A 20,843-nucleotide genomic window follows, 5' to 3' on the forward strand; every position below is an offset into this window, starting at 1 on the left:
CGCTGGCAACGCTATATTTACTGCGCATCTCTAGTTACCCCGAGAAAGAACTCGTCGTTTGAGGTTTCAAAACCCGTCTCGGCAGGTTGTGAAATGAATTAAATAAATCTGGTCATTTTTGGGGCAGAGCAGCAAATGAGCAAAAAGTTGGTGTCATTATCACAAAACATAACTAGTTCACTGATGTACGTCAGACAAAGAAATCTGGCACGCTGATTCATCCTGCCCTACATACGACCCAAGACCCACACCCTCACTAATTAACTACTAGAATATCTTTTCGGGCCAATTAGAGATGAGTAGTAACTGTGAGCTTGCTGGTGACACTCCCGCTCCCAGGCACGAACAGAAAGAAAACTGTCATTTTTAAACCAATTACTCAGAGCGGTCGAATGTGTTTCCGCAAAACTGTGTCGTTAATTTTCCCCTCTCGTCTTGAGAGGGGGCTTCCCGAGCAACGTGAATGGCTTCTCCCCATGGATGTCAGAAATCGTGGGCTCATTTCAGAGTTTAATCAAAATTTCGGTGAGGGTTGTGGGGACAATCCCAGCCCCCCTCACCCACCCACCCCCAAGGCAGTCATTTCGTAGGAACCGAACTTTATGTGTTGGGGAGCAGGGTGCTCCTGCATTCTTATCTATCCAGACCCCCATTCCAAAACAAGACGCTATCGCCTTGTGATAATGGATGCAGAGCTGGTGAGATCTGACTCTTGATAGGCTTGATCCACAGGGTTTGATCGAAGAGCTTCTGCAGCAGCTTCTGCCATCGCGAACCGCTTGGAGCAGAGGATCGAGATGGTGGCGACACAGGAGATTTTAAGTCGCAACTCAGTGGCTGAAAGTTCAAAAGCTCATGGCAAAGTTCAGTAAGTGCAACGATTTTTATTTCATTCTTAACAGTGCACTGAATAAGTTAAATAAAATTGCTGCTGAACTGTTTTATTCATGCACTTATTGCCCATTCCTCATTATTGCGAGTATGAGATGTCAGTAGTTTTTCACCGAGTTACCAGTTTACACTGAGCAAACTGACACTGAGCGTTGGATTTTCACCATTGAGACTGGTAGCTCGAGGGCCCTGTTACGTCCAGTCTGCGCTTTGGGGAGGCGGGGGCAGGGATGGGGTAGAGCCGGGCCCACTGACCTTGGAAGCAGATCGTAGGTGGCCACAGAGGTGGGCGTGTGCCAAGGTGGCCTGGTTAGAAAGTCATCTGGGAACTCCCACCTGTACTCATCATGAATGCTTGGCTGAGCTACAACACTCACAAATGCATTAGCTCAGCAGGGATTCTGTTTTGACAACTGAGTGGAATGTTTACTTTGCTTGATTGACATCTTTATTTGGTTATAATAGGTTATTTTTTTTCTGTGATCTCTTTTGTCAATATCTATATGTTTATTTGGACAAGATTAAGAAGTGTGAAGTGGTTAAAGCTTCTGTTACTGATACTATAATTGCCATGTCAGGTTTACACTTTTATAGGGCTGTAGGAACAGCAATTTTTTTCAAAGAAGATTTCTGAATGGGTGATTTTTTTTTCTCAGCTTTTCAACATTTGCCATTGTTATTTATATGGTTCATTAGTCTGTACGTCACGCATACTGGGCGAATGGGCATAGAGGGGTAAAGGGAGCCATGGAGGTGGTAAAGGGGTAGGGAGGGCACGGATAAGACCTTTCGAACTTACCTTTCAAAAGCTTCTGGAATCCAGACTATGGTTCGTGACCCCTCTGAGGGACCCTGAACCATGAGTCATGGAAAGGCTGGCCTGACTCTGCAAAAGCCCGGGTCTGAGCATCTCCTCAGAGGGCGTTTCTGAGTTAAAACTGTTGCTGTGGAGCTGGGGTCACATACTGGTCCAGACCAGATAAGGGCAGGGGGCTTCCTTCCCTGTGGACCTTAGCGAATCAGTTGGATTTCACAACTTGTTATTTCCAGGTTTTTAAAAACTAACTTCAAATCTCGACCTGCCCTGGTGGGATTTGAACTCACATTCTCCGGGTTATTACTTCAGCAAAATAAACCCTACACTACCTTACCCTGCGTGATGCTGCTGGCTTCTGTTTCCAAACAAAACATGCGATATTGGGTGATATGGTTTCCTTAGGTGGCACACAGTTATCAGTGAGTTAAGGAGCTGGCGAAAGTGGAACACAGTGTGGGCACTCTATAGGGTCATTGTATTCACTGTCTACAGTGACACACATTGCAGAAATAAAGAAAGACTTGCATTTCTATAGCACCTTTCACAGCTTCAGGATGTCCCAAAGTGCTTTACAGCCAATGAAATACTTTTGAAGTGTAGTCACTTTTGTAAAGTAGAAAGTGTTGCAGTGAATTTGCACACAGCAAAATCCCACAAACAACAATGTAATAATGATCAGATTATCTGTTTTCTTTAGTGATATTGGTTGAGGAGTAGATATTGGCCAGGACTCTAGGGAGAACTTCAGGATAGTGCAGTGGGATCTTTTATGTCCATCCGAGAGGGCAGTTGGTGCCTCAGTTTAAAGATTCATCCAAAAGTTGGCACTTCTGACCGTGTAGCACTCCCTCAGTGCTGGGCTGCAGCTTCAATCTAGATTTTGTACTCTAGTCTCTGGAGTGGGGTTTGAACCTACAGCCTTCTGATTCAGAAGCAAGCCACTAGGTCATGGAATAGCCATTAGGGTAAATTATTGGGGAGCTGTTGAATCTGTAGAACCAGTACAAGTCAACTTATTTGTTGGAGAAATGATAACTACTAAGGAATAAATATCAAGTTCTAGTACATTGGAAAGTTATTGTGAATAATGCCAGAACTTTGAGATTTACCAGAAATGGCTGTAAATGATCAGTTTTTAGATAATATTATATGGATTATGTTGACAAGCTCCAAAGGCTAATTCCTGTTCATAAGACAAGTGCAAACCTCCCCAACAACGCTTCTCTCAAAGTTTTATTTTCTCAAAGAATGTTGCCCTCCTCCCTATGGAAGTGCTACAACAGATTCTCCGCTAGACAAACACGATACAGCTGAGGGCCCAGGGAACTGCAGGCACTGACCCTCTGCTGAACAGTGCACAAGGTGTCAGCACAAGTCTAGGCTCGAGAGGAACAATTCAAGAAACAAAAAGAAAGATTTGCATTTCTATATTGTCTTTCACAACCTCAAGTGCTTCACAGGCAACTAATTATTTTTTGAACTGCTGTAGTGCAGGAAACAGCAACTAATTGGCCCAGAGCAGCTTTACCCAAACAGCAACGTAATAATAACCAAATAAACTGGTTTAGTGATGTTGGTTAAGGGATAGATATTAGTCAAGACACCAGGGAGAACACCCTTCCTCCTTTTCAAAATAATGACACAGGATCTGTTAGGCCCAGCTGAGAGAGCAGGGTGGGACCTCTGTTTAAACTCCTATCCAAAAGATTGCATTTCTCAGCATAGGAACCAAGAGTGTCAGCCTGGATTATGTGCTCAAGTCTCTTGAGCAGTATGTGAACGCCTGATTACAAGGTTTTCTGAATTCATAATTCAGAGTTTGAGTGCACTACTCACTGAGCCACAGTTAAAAGTATGTGAAAGAAAAGATATCTTTGTTCAGATGTCAAGGGATGCATGTCATGGGATTGTCTGAGCTATACTGCTATATCAGTGAATATTGACCAGTCGAATTAACAACAGGAGATAGGCTAATGACTGACAGATCTGAATGTGAGCAGTTGCCAATAGCAACCCCGAACTACTTGGTTCCCAAAGTTTGAGGTGAGGAACATAGTAACAGGAGGGGGCCATTCAGTCCCTCGAATCTAGCATCAATTGCTGTTTACGGAAGAGAGTTCCAAACTTCTACCGCCCTTTGTGTGTAGAAGTGTTTCCTAATTCCACTCCTGAAAGGCCTGGCTCTAATTTTTAGACTCTGCTCCTAGAATCCCCAACCAGTGGAAATAGTTTCTCTCTATCTTCCCTATCTCTTCCCCCTAATATCTCAAAAACTTTGATTAAATCAACCTTTAACCTTGTAAATTCCAGGGAATACTTTGTGTAATTTCTACTTGTAATTTAACTTTTGGCAGTCTGGTATTATTCTAGTAAATGTACACAGCACTCCCTCCAACATCAATATATCTTTCCTAAAGTGCGGTGTCCAGGACTGCTCACAATAACTCCGCGTGTGTCCGGAACAGTGATTTATATATCAGTATATATGAAAAGTTTTATAGAGTAGATAGGGAGAAACTGTTTCCAGTGACATAAGGGTTAATAGCAAGAGGTCAGAGATTTAAAACATTAGGAGAATAACCAGAGAGAAATGTTTTACTCAGTGAGTTGTTGTGATCGGGAACGTGCTGCCTGAAAGGGCGGTGGAAGCAGATTCCATAATAACTTTCAAAAGGGAATTGGGTAAATCCTTGAGGGGCAGTAATTTTCAGAATATGGGGAAAGATTAGGGGAGTGAGACTGATTGGATAGTTCCTTCCAAGAGCCAGCAGGGGCACAGTGGGCCGAACAGCCTCATTCTGTGCCGTAAGATTGCATCAAGTAAGTAATCAATGCTAACATGTTCAAACCAGGAATCAGTCAGTAAGTCTGCTCAATAATCTTGTGATTGTTTCAGAACAGAGAAAGTGGACGAGGTGATCAAAGAGTGGGAGTGCTCCTTTTTCAAAGATAATCCACACCTCCGGAAGAAATCCACATCACTCCGGTTTGACCTGCACCTGGCAGCGATGGACGAAGGCTGCTCACAGACCAAGCAAGGCAGCCTCCCTGACATCGAACTCAGGCTGGTGATGAGAAAATCAAGTAGCATTCCGTCTCTCAAATCATAACTGTCACCAAAGCGCAGCATAACAAGTGTGATATGCAACACGCACTATCCTCAATCTCTACTTGAAGCTCTTGCATTATCCTAATGGGTGTATAAATGGTGGTTCAGTGGGGGCTGATCTTTCAATACTTAATTACATTTCTAAATGAACAAAGGTGCATGAAAAACCAGCTGTAAGTTAATCTGAGAAGTGTTACTCCAAATCAAAATACTGCGGATGCTGGAAATCTGAAATAAAAACAGAAAATTGTGGAAACTCTCAGCAGGTCTGGCAGCATCTGCGGAGAGAGAAACAAGAGTTAATGTTTCAGGCCTGATGAAGTTTCCGAAGGACTGTCATCGACCTGAAAGGTTAACTCTGTTTCGTTCGCCGCAGGTGCTGCATGACCTGCTGAGTGTTTCCACAGTTTTCTGTTTTTATTTTATTTTTTATTCTATGGCAAATTGTTTTTCAATCGATTGTTTTTCGTTAATATTTTTCCCTGTGTAAGTGGGGCTCACTGGTTACTTTATTTTAAATTAAGAAGCGTTAACAAAAATTATGTGTGAAATCTGCTGCATCTGACAAAGCAGGTAGCAGGTTTCATTAAGTAAAGGGGATTTATTGGGGATTATGCTGTCAACAGTAAAGTTTTTAATGCAGGAAGAATACTTGGGGCTAGAAATTCATCTCTAATGGCTGTGCCAAAACCTGCGGTGCTGGATTGGCTGCTGGTTACCTGCGGCACTGGATGATCAGTTCCGTTGGTGAATTCCTACCCCTTGGTAGCCCAGAGTCTGGCTTAGACTGGATCCCAGCTGTAAAGAGCTGTAGCATGTCGAGCAGACAAACCCACTCATTTCGTTCTGATTTTCATCAAACGATCTCATATTAAGTTGACGTTTGAATGAACTTTGGGTTTAAGGTCAAATGTCTCCTGGGTTTTCTCCACTGAGCGAGTGAGCCAAGGTGACACCTGGTTCATATCCTGGTCTTTTTTTTTAAAGCTAACCTCACTTCAGCAGCAGTTGACAGTTCCCCCGCTGGAATTGACCTCAGCACCTTAGTTAGGGGTGGAGACATGATGATTAAATCAGCCATGGTTCCTGCCCCTTGATTTTTATTTATTGACCCTGTCTCTATAAATGCATAGAAATGTCAGACAGGGCCAGGAGTGGGCAATGTCCCTGCGGAGAATCACTGTCTCGGTAGGAGATGGTAACAATGGTCCTCAGCACCTTCAGGAGAGAGAAAGAGAGAAGAAAAGATCTATAATAATCAGATTCAATATGAATATGCTGGGCCTTAACTAGCTTAATGTTTTAAATGATAATTTGATTCCTATAACACTCAGAGATTACTAGTGAATGTACGCAGGTAGACTAATACCTTACCTGTGGAATGTATCCTTTAACACTTACATACACACAGCAGTGGAAATGAAAAGTCGGAAGCCAAGCTGTGATGAGCAGGAAAGTATTGATTGTAGCAAAATACTGCAGATGCTGGAAATCTGAAATAAAAACAGAAAATGCTGGAAAAACTCAGCAGGTCTGGCAGCATCTGTGGGGGAGTCCGATACAGACTCAAAACATTAACTTTGTTTCTCTCTCTCCACAGATGCTGCCGGATCTGCTGAGTTTTTCCAGCATTTTCTGTGTTTATTATTTATTATAAAGTATTGGTGTGTTGTACGGGGATGGCTCTGAACTGCAGGAGTGAAGGAAAACACTGGGAGGCTGCTTATGGTCTGCTTCAGTTACTAGGTGATTGTTGTGTAACTTCAGTGAGGGCTCGTTAGTCTGGCTTGTGTACCTGTAGCCACTTGATGTAGCATCCTCACCACATTGGTAACAATTGCGCCCATTAACAGTTGAAAAATAAACGGGAGGAATCAAAAAGCATGAAAAGTGAGCAAAGTTATTCGGGGGCAATGAAAGATAAATGAGAAAGGGCAGGATAAACTCTACTCCGATTAGGCAAAATAACCAGACAAGTAGCAAGGTGCTTGAATTTGTCAAGTAATGATTGGACTGTCAGATCTGTTGTGTTCTCTGAATGTATGAGAGGTCAAAACCTACAATGAGATGTGGAGGATGCAAAATGTTGGAGAAAGGCTTTTGCCATATCACGCTGTCACCTTTTAATCAGAAGCATTAATCTAAATATTTTCTACCATTCAGTAAGGGCACTCGAAGGCTCTGACTTCTCTATGCTGAAGTCCACAGTAACCTCTGTGGCTGTGTTCAATAGGAGATAAGATAAATCTGTGTGTAGGACAGTTAACTGGGTCTCCATATCAATACACTTCAAACTGAAGGGAAAAGCTGCCAGTTTTAGAGATTGAAAATTAAAAGGATAAATTACTGGAATGCTGTAGATGAATTAACATCTGAGAGAATTCAGGGTGGAACAGTTCTGACAGCATGTTTCCACAAAAAATGTTCCATTGTATTTTCTTTCAGATGCTGATAAACCTCCGGTGCATTTCCAGAATTTCCTGTTTTTAATTACATACTTGTACAACTGCAGCAAAGCACCTGCCAGCCTGTCTCACCCATCACCCCCCACCCCTGTGCTCATTAGGCTACATTGGCTCCCAGGCAACACCTCAATTTTAAAATTCTTATCCTTATTTTCAAATCTCTGCAGGGCCTTGCCCTCTCGCTTTCTCTGTAACCTCCTTCAACCCTACAATTCTCCGAGATTTCTGAGATACCTACAATTCTCCGAGATATCTGCGCTCCTCCAATTCCAGCCTCTTGTCCAACCTCCGATTTTAATCACTCCACCATTGGTGGTCACAATTTCAGTTGTCTGGACCATAAGCTCTGGAATTCCTTCCCTAAACTTCTCCACCTCACTGCATCTCCCTTTGAGATGCTCCTTAAAACCTACCTCTTTGATCAAACATTTCGTCATGTATCCTAATATCCCCAACAAACACTCCTTTTTCTTTGGGACCTTTTATTCCACAGCTTTACTGGATAGCTAGTTTCTACATGGCTGGAATCTCTGTCAATGGGTGTTTCTGATCATCTCTACTTGTCAATCACCAGATAAAACTGGCTCACAGAGGGAGACAGCGAGATATTTGAATAAAGTTTTGTAGCTAGCTACAACTAAACGTTCTAAGGGTTAATTTAACATCTCTGAAGAATACAATCCAACATTGCAAACTGCACAACTCATCCATTTTCAGGATATAAAGAAATGGTACATCTAATTTACAACGTGTAAATTGTCACAGAACATCTAAGTGAATGCACCTCGACTAGAACCAGCATGACCTGTAACAAGAAGCCTTAACATTAAAGGTTGGATAGACTAGGCTTGTATCCGCTGGAGTTTAGAAGAGTAAGAGGTGACTCGAGTGAAACATTTAAGATGCTGAGGGGTCTTGACAGGGTGGATGTGTTAAGGATGTTTCCCCTTGTGGAAGAATCCAGAACTAGGGGGTCACGGTTTAAAATTAAGACAGAGATGAGAAATTTTTCTCTCAAAGGGTCATGAGGTTTTGGAACTCTTCCTCAGAAGGTGGTGGAATAAGAATCGTTGAATATTTTTAAGGCAGAGCTAGATAGATTCTTGATAAACAAGTGGGTGAAAGGTTATCAGGGGTAGGCAGGAATGTGGAGTTGAGGTTACAATCAGATCAGCCATGACCTTATTGAATGGGAGAACAAGCTCGAGGGGCCAAGAGGCCTACTCCTGCTCCTAGTTCATATGTACGTAACAGGAAGAAGGATCAGGTTTTGGCAACAGGCGGGATTTACGGAATTATATTGAGTATGCACATTTGGGACAACTGGTCTTTGCTGGTGTTCATGCTTAACGACAGCTTAAACACCGGGTTATTCAAAATGCACCAAGGAAATACCGTGGATAGGTGGGCTAGATGGGCAGAGAGTGAGAACTTCAGCAAAAGACCATGTTAATGGCACCAACTGGTGCTAACATATTGCTTCTGGGTTACCATTAGAATTATTGGATATTTGAATGTAACATTGTCTGTGGGAACCACTAGACAATCATAGCCCATGCACCATCCCTCCGAGTTGATACTGTGGCTGAGTCCTAATTCACAGCAGCGAGTGAGACAGGCGATGCCTGAGAGCAAGCTGTCATCACGAAACATGCACTTGTGCAATGCAGTGATCATTGCAATGCTGCCAGAGGAGCAGCGTTTTCAGGCAATGGGTCTGATTTTAACTCTGAGCAAATGGACGGGTTTTGAATGGGTTAAAATCTGCCCATGTTCCCTAGGTGGGTGCATTTTCCAAGGCATTTCCCTGAGCTCCAGAAAGCCTGGGCCAGGCATATTGTCATAGAATCATAGAGTGATAGAGGTCTACAGCACAGAGAAAAGGCCCTTCGGCCCATCGAGTCTGCGCCAGTCAAATAAGTACCTAACTATTCTAATCCCATTTTCCAGCACTAGGCCCATAGCCTTGTATGCCACAGCATCGCAAGTGCACATCCAAATACTTCTTAAATGTTATGAGTGTTTCTGCCTCTACCGCCCTTTCAGGCAGTGAGTTCCAGATTCCCACCACCCTCTGGGTGAAAGAATTCTTCCTCACATCCCCCCTAAACCTCCTGCCTCTTACCTTAAATCTATGCCCCCTGGCTATTGATCCCTCCACCAAGGGGAAAAGTTTCTTCCTGTCTACCCTATCTATGCCCCTCATAATTTTATACACCTCAGTCATGTCCCCCCTCAATCTCCTCTGCTCCAAGGAAAATAACCCCAGTCTATCCAATCTCTCCTCATAACTAAAACTCTCCAGCCCAGGCAACATCCTGGTAAATCTCCTCTGCACTCTCTCTAGTGCAATCACATCCTTCCTATAATGTGAATTCCAGAACTGCACGCAATACTCTAGCTGTGGCCTAACCAGCGTTTTATACAGTTCCAGCATAACCTCCCTGCTCTTATATTCTATGCCTCGGCTAATAAAGGCAAGTATCCCATACGAACCACCTTATCTACCTGTCCCGCTACTTTAAGGGACCAGTGGACATGCACACTAATGTCCCTCAGATCCTTGGTACTTCCCAGTGTCCTACCATTCATTGTGTATTCCTGTGCCTTGTTTGTCCTGCCCAAGTGCATCACCTCACACTTATCTGGATCAAATTCCATTTGCCACTGATCAGCCCATCTGACCAGCCTGTCTATATCCCCCTATAATCTAAGGCTATCCTCCTCACTATTTACCACCCCACCAATTTTCGTGCCATCCATTAACTTACTGATCAACCCTCCTACATTCAAGTCTAAGTCATTTATATGTACCACAAACAGCAAGGGACCCAACACCGATCCCTGTGAAACCCCACTGAACACAGGCATCCTGTCACAAAAACACCCCTTGACCATCACCCTCTGCTTCCTGCCATTCAGCCAATTCTGGATCCAATTAGCCAAATTGCCTTGGATCCTATGGGCTCTTACCTTCATTATCAGTCTCCCATGCGGGACCTTATCAAAAGCCTTGCTGAAGTCCAAGTAGACTAGTTCAAATGCATTGCCCTCATCTACACACCTGGTCACCTCTTTGAAAAATTCAATCAAATTGGTCAGATATGACCTCCCCATAACAAAACCATGCTGACTGTCCTTGATTAATCCCTGCCTCTCCAAGTGTAGATTAATTCTGTCCCTCAGAATTGCTTCCAATAGCTTCCCCACCACTGAGGTTAGACTGACTGGCCTGTAGTTCTCTGGTTTATTCCCTCCTCCCTTCTTGAATAACGGTACCACATTGACTGTCCTCCAGTCCTCTAGCACCTCTCCTGTGGCCAGAGAGGTATTGAAAATTATTGCCAGTGCCTTTGCTATCTCCTCCCTTGCCTCACTCAACAGCCTGGGATATATTTCATCCGGGCCTTGAGATTTATCTACTTTTAAGCCTGCCAGACCACTTAGAAACTCCTCCCTTTCTGTGCTAATTTCTTTAATTATATCACAGTCCTTCTGCCTGATTTCCATACCCATGTCGTCCCTCTCACTTGTGAACACCAACACAAAGTATTTATTTAGAACCCTACCTACATCTTCCGGCTCCACACACAAATTACCACTATGGTCCTTAATGGGCCCTACTCTTTCCCTAGTTATCCTCTTACTCTTAATGTACTTGTAAAATAACTTTGGATTTTCCTTTATTTTACCTGCCTATGTTTTTTCCTGCCCCCTTTTTGCTCTCCTAATTTCCTTTTTAAGTTCCCCCCTACACATTCTATACTCCTCTGGGGCTTCTGCTGTTTTGAGCCCTCAGTATCTGCCATAAGCCTCCCTTTTTCTCTTTATCCAATCCTGTATATCCCTCGACATCCAGGGTTCCCTGGATTTGTTGGTCCCACCCTTTGTCTTTGCTGGAATATGTTGGCCCTGTACTCTCCCTATTTCCTTCTTGAATAAGTCCCACTGCTCTGACGCAGATTTACCCAAAAGTAGCTGCTCCCAGTCCACTCTGGCCAAATCAGATCTGACCTTATTAAAATCAGCCTTCCCCCAATTTAGAACTCTGATTTCTGGCCCATCCTTGTCCTTGTCCATAACAACCTTGAATCTAACGGAGTTGTGATCACTTTCTGCAAAATGCTCCCCCACTGATAACTTTACCACGTGCCCGGCTTCATTCCCTAAAATTAAGTCCAGGACCGCCCCCTCTCTTGTAGGGCCTTCTACGCACTGGCTTAAAACGTTCTTCTGGATGCATTTTAAGAATTCTGTTCCCTCTAAACCTATCACACTATGACTAACACAGTTAACATTGGGGAAGTTGAAATCCCCCACTACTACTGCCCTATTATTTTTACACTTCTCTGAAATTTGGCTACATATCTGCTCTTCTATTTCTCTCTGACTGTTTGGGGGCCTATAGTACACTCCCAGCAATGTGATTGCTCCTTTTTTGTTTTTCAGTTCTACCCGTATGGCTTCATTTGAGGAGCCTTCTAAGATGTCATCCCTCCTTACTGCTGTAATTGATTCCTTGATCAATATTGTGATACCCCCTCCTCTTTTACCTCCTTCCCTGTCTCGCCTGAAGACCCTATATCCTGGAATATTGAGCCTCCAATCCTGCCCCTCTCTCAACCATGTCTCTGTGACAGCAACGACATCATACTTCCATGTGTTAATTTGTGCCCTCAACTCATCTGCCTTATTAGTCAGACACCTTGCATTGAAATAAATACCATCCAACCTTGCCAAACTCCCTTGTGCCTTAACTGGCCTATAATTTCTATGCCTTCCAGACTCACTTATTCTCTCTTCTGATTTTGGCTGTGCACCTCCCCCTGCTGAATCTCCTCTCAGGATCCCATCCCCCTGCTGAGTTAGTTTAAACTCTCCCCAACAGCACTAGCAAACCTCCCTGTAAGGTTGTTGGTCCCATTCCAGTTCAGGTGCAACCCATCCACCTTGTACAGGTCCCACTGCCCCCAGAAACGGTCCCAATGTCCCAGAAATCTAAAGCCCTCCCTCCTGCACCATCTCTTCAGCCACGCATTCATCTGGACTAACCTCCTATTTCTAAACTCACTAGCGCGTGGCACCGGAAGTAATCCAGAGATTACTACCTTTGAAGTCCTGTTTTTTAATCTGCTTCCTAGCTCCCTAAATCCTGCCTGCAGGACCTCATCCCTCTTTCTACGTATGTCATTGGTACCAATATGTACCACGGTCTCTGTGTGTTCGCCCTCCCCCTTTAGAATGCCCTGCAGCCATTCAGTGACATCCTTGACTCTGGCACCATGGAGGCAACATACCATCCTGGAGTCACATCTATGGCGTCAGGAACTCATGTCTGTTCCCCTTACCATTGAGTCTTTTACGCACTTCTCCTCTTTTTCCTCCTACCTTGTGCAGCTGAGCCACTCACAGTGCCATGAGCATGGCTGCACTCCCCAGAGGAACCATCACTCTCACCATTTTCCAACACAGAAAAACGGTTCTCGAGTGAGACACACCCTGGGGATTTCCTGACTATCTGCCTGACACCTTTCTTCTAACTGATGATCACCCATTCCCTCTCTGTCTGCACTTCCGTAAGCTGTGGGGTGACCACGTTTAAAAACATGCAATCCATGAAACTCTCAGCCTCGCGGATGCACCTCCGAAACCCGGAGCTCAAGTAGCTGCAGCTGGTGGCACTTCCTGCACACGTGGTCAGTCAGAGCGCAAGGAGCATCTAGGACTTCCCACATGTTGCAGGCAGTACATAACACGGGACTGAGCTGCCCTGCCATGCCTCTAGTTGAAAAAAACCCCCTTACTTTAAGTTAAATACAGTAAAAAACATTAAATTATTTATATACTTTAAATAAAAACTAGAACTCTTACCTTTCCTTAGCTTAATCTATTTTAAACTGGAGAAAAAACTGGAGAGAGACACTTACCCACTACTCACCAATCAGCTCTGACCTTTGTGCTGATGTCACCTTTTCAAGCTTCCCCGCATTCGCGCTGGTTCTGATCTCTCCGGCGCTCCCTCGCGCTGTCTTGTGATGTCACTCTAACCACGTGTGACTATTGTAGCTGACAATGTCAAGACAGGGAAAAACAGGCAGCCATTTATGTCAATGGGATTGTTTAACAAGGTACTGTTATACAAGGTAACAGCCTTCTTCTTTCTAGGTTACATAATCCCTAATGGTCAGCATGGTTTCATCAAATGGAATACGTTTCCCTCCTTCAGCAACACTTTGTTCTTGAGACAGGGGCAAGATCAACAATTCCCAGCTGCTGTGGGATGGTTGATTGTTTAACTTCCTCGGCCACTCCGATCCACAGTAGGATCAGGTATAGAGCAGCCTGGTTAAGAGCAGCAGGTTCCCTTCCCCGAAGGACATTAGTGAGCAGGTTAGGGGAGCTTTCACGACAGCCTTTGTGGTCGTGTTTACTGGCTCCAGCGCATTGAATGCAGGGTGTATTTAATTCAGTTTCACAGCTTACTGAGATTGAGTTTTTACCCCATAACCTGTGTCCAGCACCATAAACTGCAGCCTACAACAGCTCACAAAACAATTGGAAATCCAAATAGACCTATTTTCGGAAATATTTTTAAGGTGATTGGAACCACTGTAGTATTTAAAGGGCTAGTACGACAAACAACTTATTAATTCATCTCCACATATTCTTGCCTGCCTTCTGGAAATGGGGAATACCCACAACTTAAAACATCCAAATTAAAAAGAGTTTATACTTTCTATTTCCCAGCAGTGGTGGGTTATAGTAATCTGATGGAATTGGGATTGAATAACGAGAGGTGAATATAATATTTAAAAGGAGATTCTATCGCTGATATTAGTGAATGAACCCAGTTCCTGTTTGTGTTACTTTCCTCTTTAGCAAGGTTTTAGCAGACACATTAACCAGTTTATACTAATCAGGGCAATGTCTATGTTCTAACTGCAGACAGAGGAATATAAACTAACAAAGGATTGGTCCGATGATACTGGCAGCTTCTGGGTTCCTGTCATTTTAAAGCTTTACAATAAGCTCATCATTTCATTTTTGGAAAACACGCCATTGAGAGAAATATTATTCTTTCAGTTTTGAAATGTGAGTTTTCTACAGTTTAACTGATGATGGGCTGTCACTCTGTCCAAGTCCCTCAGGTTTGCAATAAATATATCAGAAGGAAATACTTTTCTCTCGCACTTCCCACAACCACAGGATGTCTGGAAACATTTTACAGCCTAGAAAGTGCTTTTGAAATGCAGTTACTGTAAGAAACGCAGCAGCTAATTTGCACACAGCAAGATCCCACAAAGCAATGTAACAATGACCAGATAACCTTTTCTCGTGATATTGGCTAAAGGATAAATATTTCCCAGAACAAAAGGAAGAGCTCCCCTGCTCTTATTGGAATTGGGGCCCTGGGGTATTTTATATCCACCTGACAGGGCAGAAGGGGCCTCAGATAGGTCTCATCCAAAAAAGCTGCACCTCCTACAGAGCAGCACTCCCTCAGTACTGCACTGGGAGTGTCCTATGGGGCTTGAACTCACAAGGTACTGAACCAGGACCATGAGTACCATCCACTGAGCCACAACCTAAGATAAAACTTGGCTAGATTATCAAACCATGGACAGGTCCACACAGCATCGTAGATTCCTTTCTGGCAGTTTTTGTTGCCAAACCAGGCCTACTCTTGCCTATTAGCATTTTCAAGTGGGCACAAAGTCTCATTGATTTGAGACCAGTATCTTGCCCCTGTCAAAGTCATTCGAATTTGAGACTTGATAATTTCTTGGTTCTGTGTGTGGAATGGCTATTTGGAATTAGCATTGAGGCTGTAGCTGCACATTTCAAATTAGTGACACTGTGGATTGATTGGAAGCTTCAAGCAGAGTCATTGGAGGAGAAACTATCTGCCTGTTGTGCTAGCTCGACACTATTTGGAGAACAGCACTGAGTTTCCTGGTGTCCCAACCCCAGTCAAAAGCGGCTGAACTGATTATGCACCTCGTTGCTGAATGTGGAATCTTGCTCTGTACAAAGCAATCGCTGTGTGCTCCTGCAGATTAACTTTCACTGTATGTGAAGGTTTTCCTGAGAAATGACAAGGCGATGGGTAAAAATGAATCAATCCTAACTAATCAAATGTCAGCAAGATCAAAACAACTTCAAAGCGAATGAATCACAAGATATTTGTAAATCTAATGCCCTGCACCTGCTCCCTCTCCCATGAGGTACAAGTTTATTTGTACTGCACACACCCTGCAGCAAACTCACAATGGAACTATGAGGCGGTTAAACTCAGGTACCTGTGGGTGCTGCATATTTCTGCTCTTGAGCTACGTGGTGGGTTGTGAATTCTTCTTTAATATAACAAGCTAAGCTGATTGGTTCTGCTGGCAGGCAGTGTGTTCTGTGCTGGGGCGTTGCTCCTTAGGTGGTTGGCAGCTCCTGCTATTTACAGCAGGAGGTGGTAATTCATGCGAGAGCCAGGACATTAAGTGACAACCAGCTATTTGACGATGGGAGCCATTGCATCCATGAGCTTGTCCCTCCGCTGTCATTTCAAACCTGCAGACTTCCAGGAGGGGGTGAACTTGGCAGGAATCCAAACTGAAAGCCTGAGTTTGGAGGCAAGTCACACCCAGTGAGCTTTCCTAGTAACAGGAGGAGGCCATTCAGCTCCTTCGTCATTCAATTAGATCATGGCTGATGTGTATCTTAAACCCATTCACTCGCCTTGGTTCCATAATCCTTGATACCCTTACCCCCAAAAAAATCTATCAATCTAAGTTTTGAAATGTTCAATTGACCCTCCGCCTCAACAGCTTTTTGGGAGAGAGAGTTCCAGATTTCCACTCCCCTTTGTGTGAGGAAGTGCTTCCTGACATCACCTCTGAACGGCCTGGCTCGAATTTGATGGGAACAGAGTAGACGGAACTTTGCTCTGTATCTAACCCCGTGCTGTACCTGTCCTGTGAGTGTTTGATGGGAACAGAGTAGAGGGAGCTTTACTCTGTATCTAACCCCGTGCTGTACCTGTCCTGGGAGTGTTTGATGGGAACTGAGTAGAGGGAGCTTTACTCTGTATCTAACCCTGTGCTGTACCTGTCCTGTGAGTGTTTGATGGGAACAGAGTAGAGGGAGCTTTACTCTGTATCTAACCCTGTGCTGCCCCTGTCCTGGGAGTGTTTGATGGAGACAGTAGAGAGGGAACATTACTCTGTATCTAACCCCGTGCTGTACCTGTCTTGTGAGTGTTTGATGGGGACAGAGTAGAGGGAGCTTTACTATGTATCTAACCCCGTGCTGTACCTGTCCTGTGAGTGTTTGATGGGGACAGAGTAGAGGGAGCTTTACTCTGTATCTAACCCCGTGCTGTACATGTCCTGGGAGTGTTTGATGGGGACAGTGTAGAGGGAGCTTTACTCTGTATCTAACTCCGTGCTGTACCTGTCCTGGGAGTGTTTGATGGGGACAGTGTGGAGGGAGCTTTACTCTGTATCTAACCCCGTGCTGTACCTGTCCTGGGAGTGTTTGATGGGGACAGTGTGGAGGGAGCTTTACTCTGTATCTAACCCCGTGCTGTACCTGTTCTGGAAGTGTTTGATGGGGACAGTGTAGCAAATTACACTGAATTTGATCTAATCAGGGTCTTTGATGTGGTCACTGGGTGACATTTTGTTGCTTTATTTTACTGTAGCAAACACCTGATTGAATCAGCTTAAAAAAATGAGCAACTTCAAACTCTCAGAATCTGAACATCAGCCCAGTCATTGTGACAAATGCACATCTTTGAGACAACCCGGAGGAGAGTAATGATATGTTGTTCAATAAATCCTTAATAGGATCTGAGCCCCTGTGTCCCGATCTGTGGTTCCCTATCTACAGCATGAACCTTCAGGTCAACCCTCAGAGTCTTTTAGGATGATGTGAACATTCCCTGGAAGGTTATTCCTGCCGGTTGCAGGATCTTTGGGGCAATGTTGGCTGGATGATAGAGCTAACATCCAAGCTCTTGCCTTGCTTTTCCTTGAACATCTGCTTGTAATCGGTATGCAAACCTGAATTCTATTGTATTGTCAGACTGCAATGTCTTATCATTATTGTAATGGAAATGAAACACACCTGTTGAGATGTGGAAATATATTTATTAATATCATGTTGAATTACTAAATAAAAGTTATATTGTTTCTATGGTTTCTTGTGACAATTAGATAATATTGGCGATGAAAAATTGGCGATGAAAAATTCCTTTTGTTTTTATTCCAGATCCCTATCCTTCTGCAGTGAAAATTAAGAATGGAAACACTGTGCCTGGGATGAGGGTTTGGCTCAGTGCTGGTATTCCCACCTCTGAGTATAGGAGATAAACAGTTCAAACCCCACTTCCCTGCAAGTGGAGACTTGAACATAAGCCTGGATTTTCATCAACTCGCGTTGACTCAGGATCCCTTTAAAAATGGTGAGCGGGTCCTGATTCCTGGGCTGGCTAATTTTTGGGGAGTGCCTTTGAAGGGTGCGGGCTGCTTCCTGTCAAAAGCCCATATCGGACACTCCTGACCTGGCCGACTCCATGGTGGAGATAGGCGTGCCCTACTCCTCCGCAATTTCCATGGAGTCGGCGATGTTTTTAAAAGAGTCATGGTCCACAACCCTTCAGAGAAGTCGTGAACCACAGAGTGCATGAAAGGACCTTTTAAAAGGCAAGTTCAAAAGGTTTTCCACATGCCATCTATGTTAAGTTATATCCCCCCATCCACCCTTATTTCTCCTCATGCCCCATGCCAAGCTCTGCCCTTCCACCCACTCCCTATGGCCCCAATGCCCCCTATGCCAAGCTATGACACCTGCATGCCCATTGACCCACTGTACACTTCCTGGAACCAATGAACACTATAGCATATAGTGGAATGTGTAAAAAAAAAGCTTTGAAAAAAAGTAAGCCATTCATAATTTTCTCCTATGTTTGAAAAAAAATCCACTGCAAGCTAATAAAATGTCAACATCCAGGCTCTTTAAAGTTTCAAAAAGCACAAACCACAAACCCTTGAAACCACTTAACTTGTGGAAACAAACATTGTGAAATTGACAGCATAAATCAGATTGCCTGAGCTGTCATTCAAACAATGATTCCTCTTGAGAGCAGCTATTTCAATAAACCTAATGGTTGTCTGGGCTCTCAGCCATGTCTCATTATGTATGCCAGACGGTTATTAGAATACTAGAGCACCTGCTCCCCAGAGGGAACATTGTTTGACTGACTGCTCAAGCTCTCTGATCTCTGTGGTCAAATTCATTATGTTTGTTTACACAGGTTAAGTTATTTAAAGGGTTTGTGGATTGTGGTTTTTGATATTCTAACAACCACAACCAACTTCTTTTGTGTCAGGTATGACTGCACCCAGTGGAGAGTTTGCACCCTGATTCCTATGGTCTCCAGTTTTGCTAGGGCTCCTTGAAGCCACCATTGCTTAAATGCTGCCTTGATGCCAAGGGCAGTCACTCTCAGGATTATCCACATGTGGGACTATATTCCAGCAGGATTATCCCTCTTTCATGAGGAGAGGAGAGGAAATTTGATTGGAAAAATAAGCTACATGCTGAAATTTTTTGGGTATAGTTGTTCAAAAGCATTTATCTAGCACCTTTCACAAGCTCCCAATGTGCTTTAGGGATAATTAAATATTTTTTGAAGTGTTGTGATTGTCGTGTATGAACATACAAATTGGGAGCAGGAGTAAGCCATTCAGCCCCTCAAGTCTGCTCGACCATTTGATAAGATCATGGCTGATCTGATTGTAGCCTCTACTTTCCCGCTTGCCCCTCTACCCTTTGAGTCCTTTGTCAGTCAAGAATCTATGTAACTCAGCCTTCAAGATAGTCAATGGCCTGCCTCCGCTGCTCTCTGGGGAAGAGAATTCCACAGACCAAGAATGCTCTGAGGGAAAAAAAATCTCCTCATCTCCATCTGAAATGGGAAACTGCTTATTTTTAAACTGCGTCCCCTAGTTCTGGTCTCCCTCAAAAGGGGGAATATCCTTTCAGCATTCGCCCTGTCAAATCCCTTCAGGATCTTATATGTTTCAATAAGATCACCTCCCATTCTTCTAATCTCAATGGGTATAGACCCAGCCTGTCAACCTGTCCTCAAAAGACAACACTTTCATCCCAGGAATCAGCCAAGTGAATCTTCTCTGAACTGCTTCTAATGCAACTATGTCCTTTCTTAAGTAAGAAGACCAAAACTATCCACAGTAATCTAGATGTGGTCTCACCAACGCCCTGTACAACTGTAGCAAAACATCCCTACTTTTATATTCCATTCCCCTGGCAATAAATGACAACATTCCATTTGCCTTCCTAATAACTTACAGTATCTGCATTCTAACTTTTTGCGATTCATGTACCAGGACACCCCGATCCCTCTGCAGTCTCTGTCCATTTAAATGATATTCTGCTTTCCTATTCTTCCTGCCTAAGTAGACAAGTTACATTTTCCCACATTATACTCCATCTGCCAATTTTTTGCCCACTCACTTAACCTATTTAAATCATTTTGCAGTCTCCTTATGTCCTCTTCACAACTTACTCTCCTACCTATCTTATTGTCATTAGCAAAGTCAGCAACCTTCATGGTCTCTTCATCCAAATAATTGATATAGATTGTAAATAGTTGAGGCACCAGCACTGATCCCTGTGGCACTCAACTTGTCACATCTTGCCAACCTAAAAATGACTCATTTATGCCTAATATCTGTTACCTGTTAGCTAACCAATCCTCTATCCATGCTAATATGTTACCCCCTACACCATAAGCTCTTATTTTGTGTAGTAACAGTTGATGCAGCACCTTGTCAAATGCCTTCTAGAAATCCAAGTACACCGCATCTACAGGTTCCCCTTTATCCATGTTGCTAGTTACTTCCTCGAATTAATGTGGGAAACACGCAGCCAATTTTGTGCAGAGCAAGTTCCCATGAATAGCACCGAGTTGATGACCATACAATGGCTGGGATTTTCTGCTCCTATTCGCAGTGGGCGTCATGGTGGGCGGCAGTGGGAAATACTGTGGGGAGGCAAAAATTCAATTTTACATCTTCGTAAACCCAGGTGGCGATTGTGTGCTCCAGCCATCAATGGCAGGGTGCATTTCCCACCGTGGCATTCCCGTTGGGAATGTCATTTCCGTATTTTTGCATGTCATTATAAAGTCTCCTCGCTGGAATAACCCCCCCCCCCCCCCCCCCCCCCCACCCACCACCTGATGCTGGATCATCTGGGCACATCGGCATGCAATTAGAATAATGTGTTTCACAACAGGACATAAGTGACGTGCATCTGGTGACCTGCACTTTGCTCATGACTTCGAGATTAGTTCTCCTACCTTGCATTGCGTAGCACACGTGGGAATCAGCGCCAGGCTTTGCAGGCAGCACCACTTTGCTTTCAAGGGATTATCATAGGCAAGTCTCAACCTACCAGACCAGCGATAAGGTGGAGGTAGCTTTACATGGGCTGCGGGGCTAGGCCTGTACTGGGGGGCGTTATGAGTGGGGAAGGTTGCACT

At 43.9% G+C, this 20,843-nt stretch overlaps 2 protein-coding genes across 2 annotated transcripts in view; both read left to right on the top strand.

Annotated features, from left to right (window-relative positions):
- The window catches only part of krt222 (keratin 222), a 28,576-nt gene extending 21,315 nt beyond the window's left edge, over positions 1–7,261 (top strand). Inside the window, exons 5-6 of the mRNA XM_078529506.1 lie at positions 733–868; positions 4,605–7,261. Of these exons, the coding sequence (XP_078385632.1) occupies positions 733–868; positions 4,605–4,818 (350 nt within the window). The 3' untranslated portion in view covers positions 4,819–7,261. The remainder of the gene's footprint in view (positions 1–732; positions 869–4,604) is intronic.
- The window catches only part of LOC144667908 (keratin, type I cytoskeletal 19-like), a 189,891-nt gene that overhangs the window by 43,815 nt on the left and 125,233 nt on the right, over positions 1–20,843 (top strand). The gene's annotated exons all lie outside the window — the stretch shown is intronic.

This window comes from Cetorhinus maximus, chromosome 25, assembly GCF_964194155.1.
Source record: "Cetorhinus maximus chromosome 25, sCetMax3.hap1.1, whole genome shotgun sequence".
Lineage (NCBI taxonomy): Eukaryota > Metazoa > Chordata > Chondrichthyes > Lamniformes > Cetorhinidae > Cetorhinus > Cetorhinus maximus.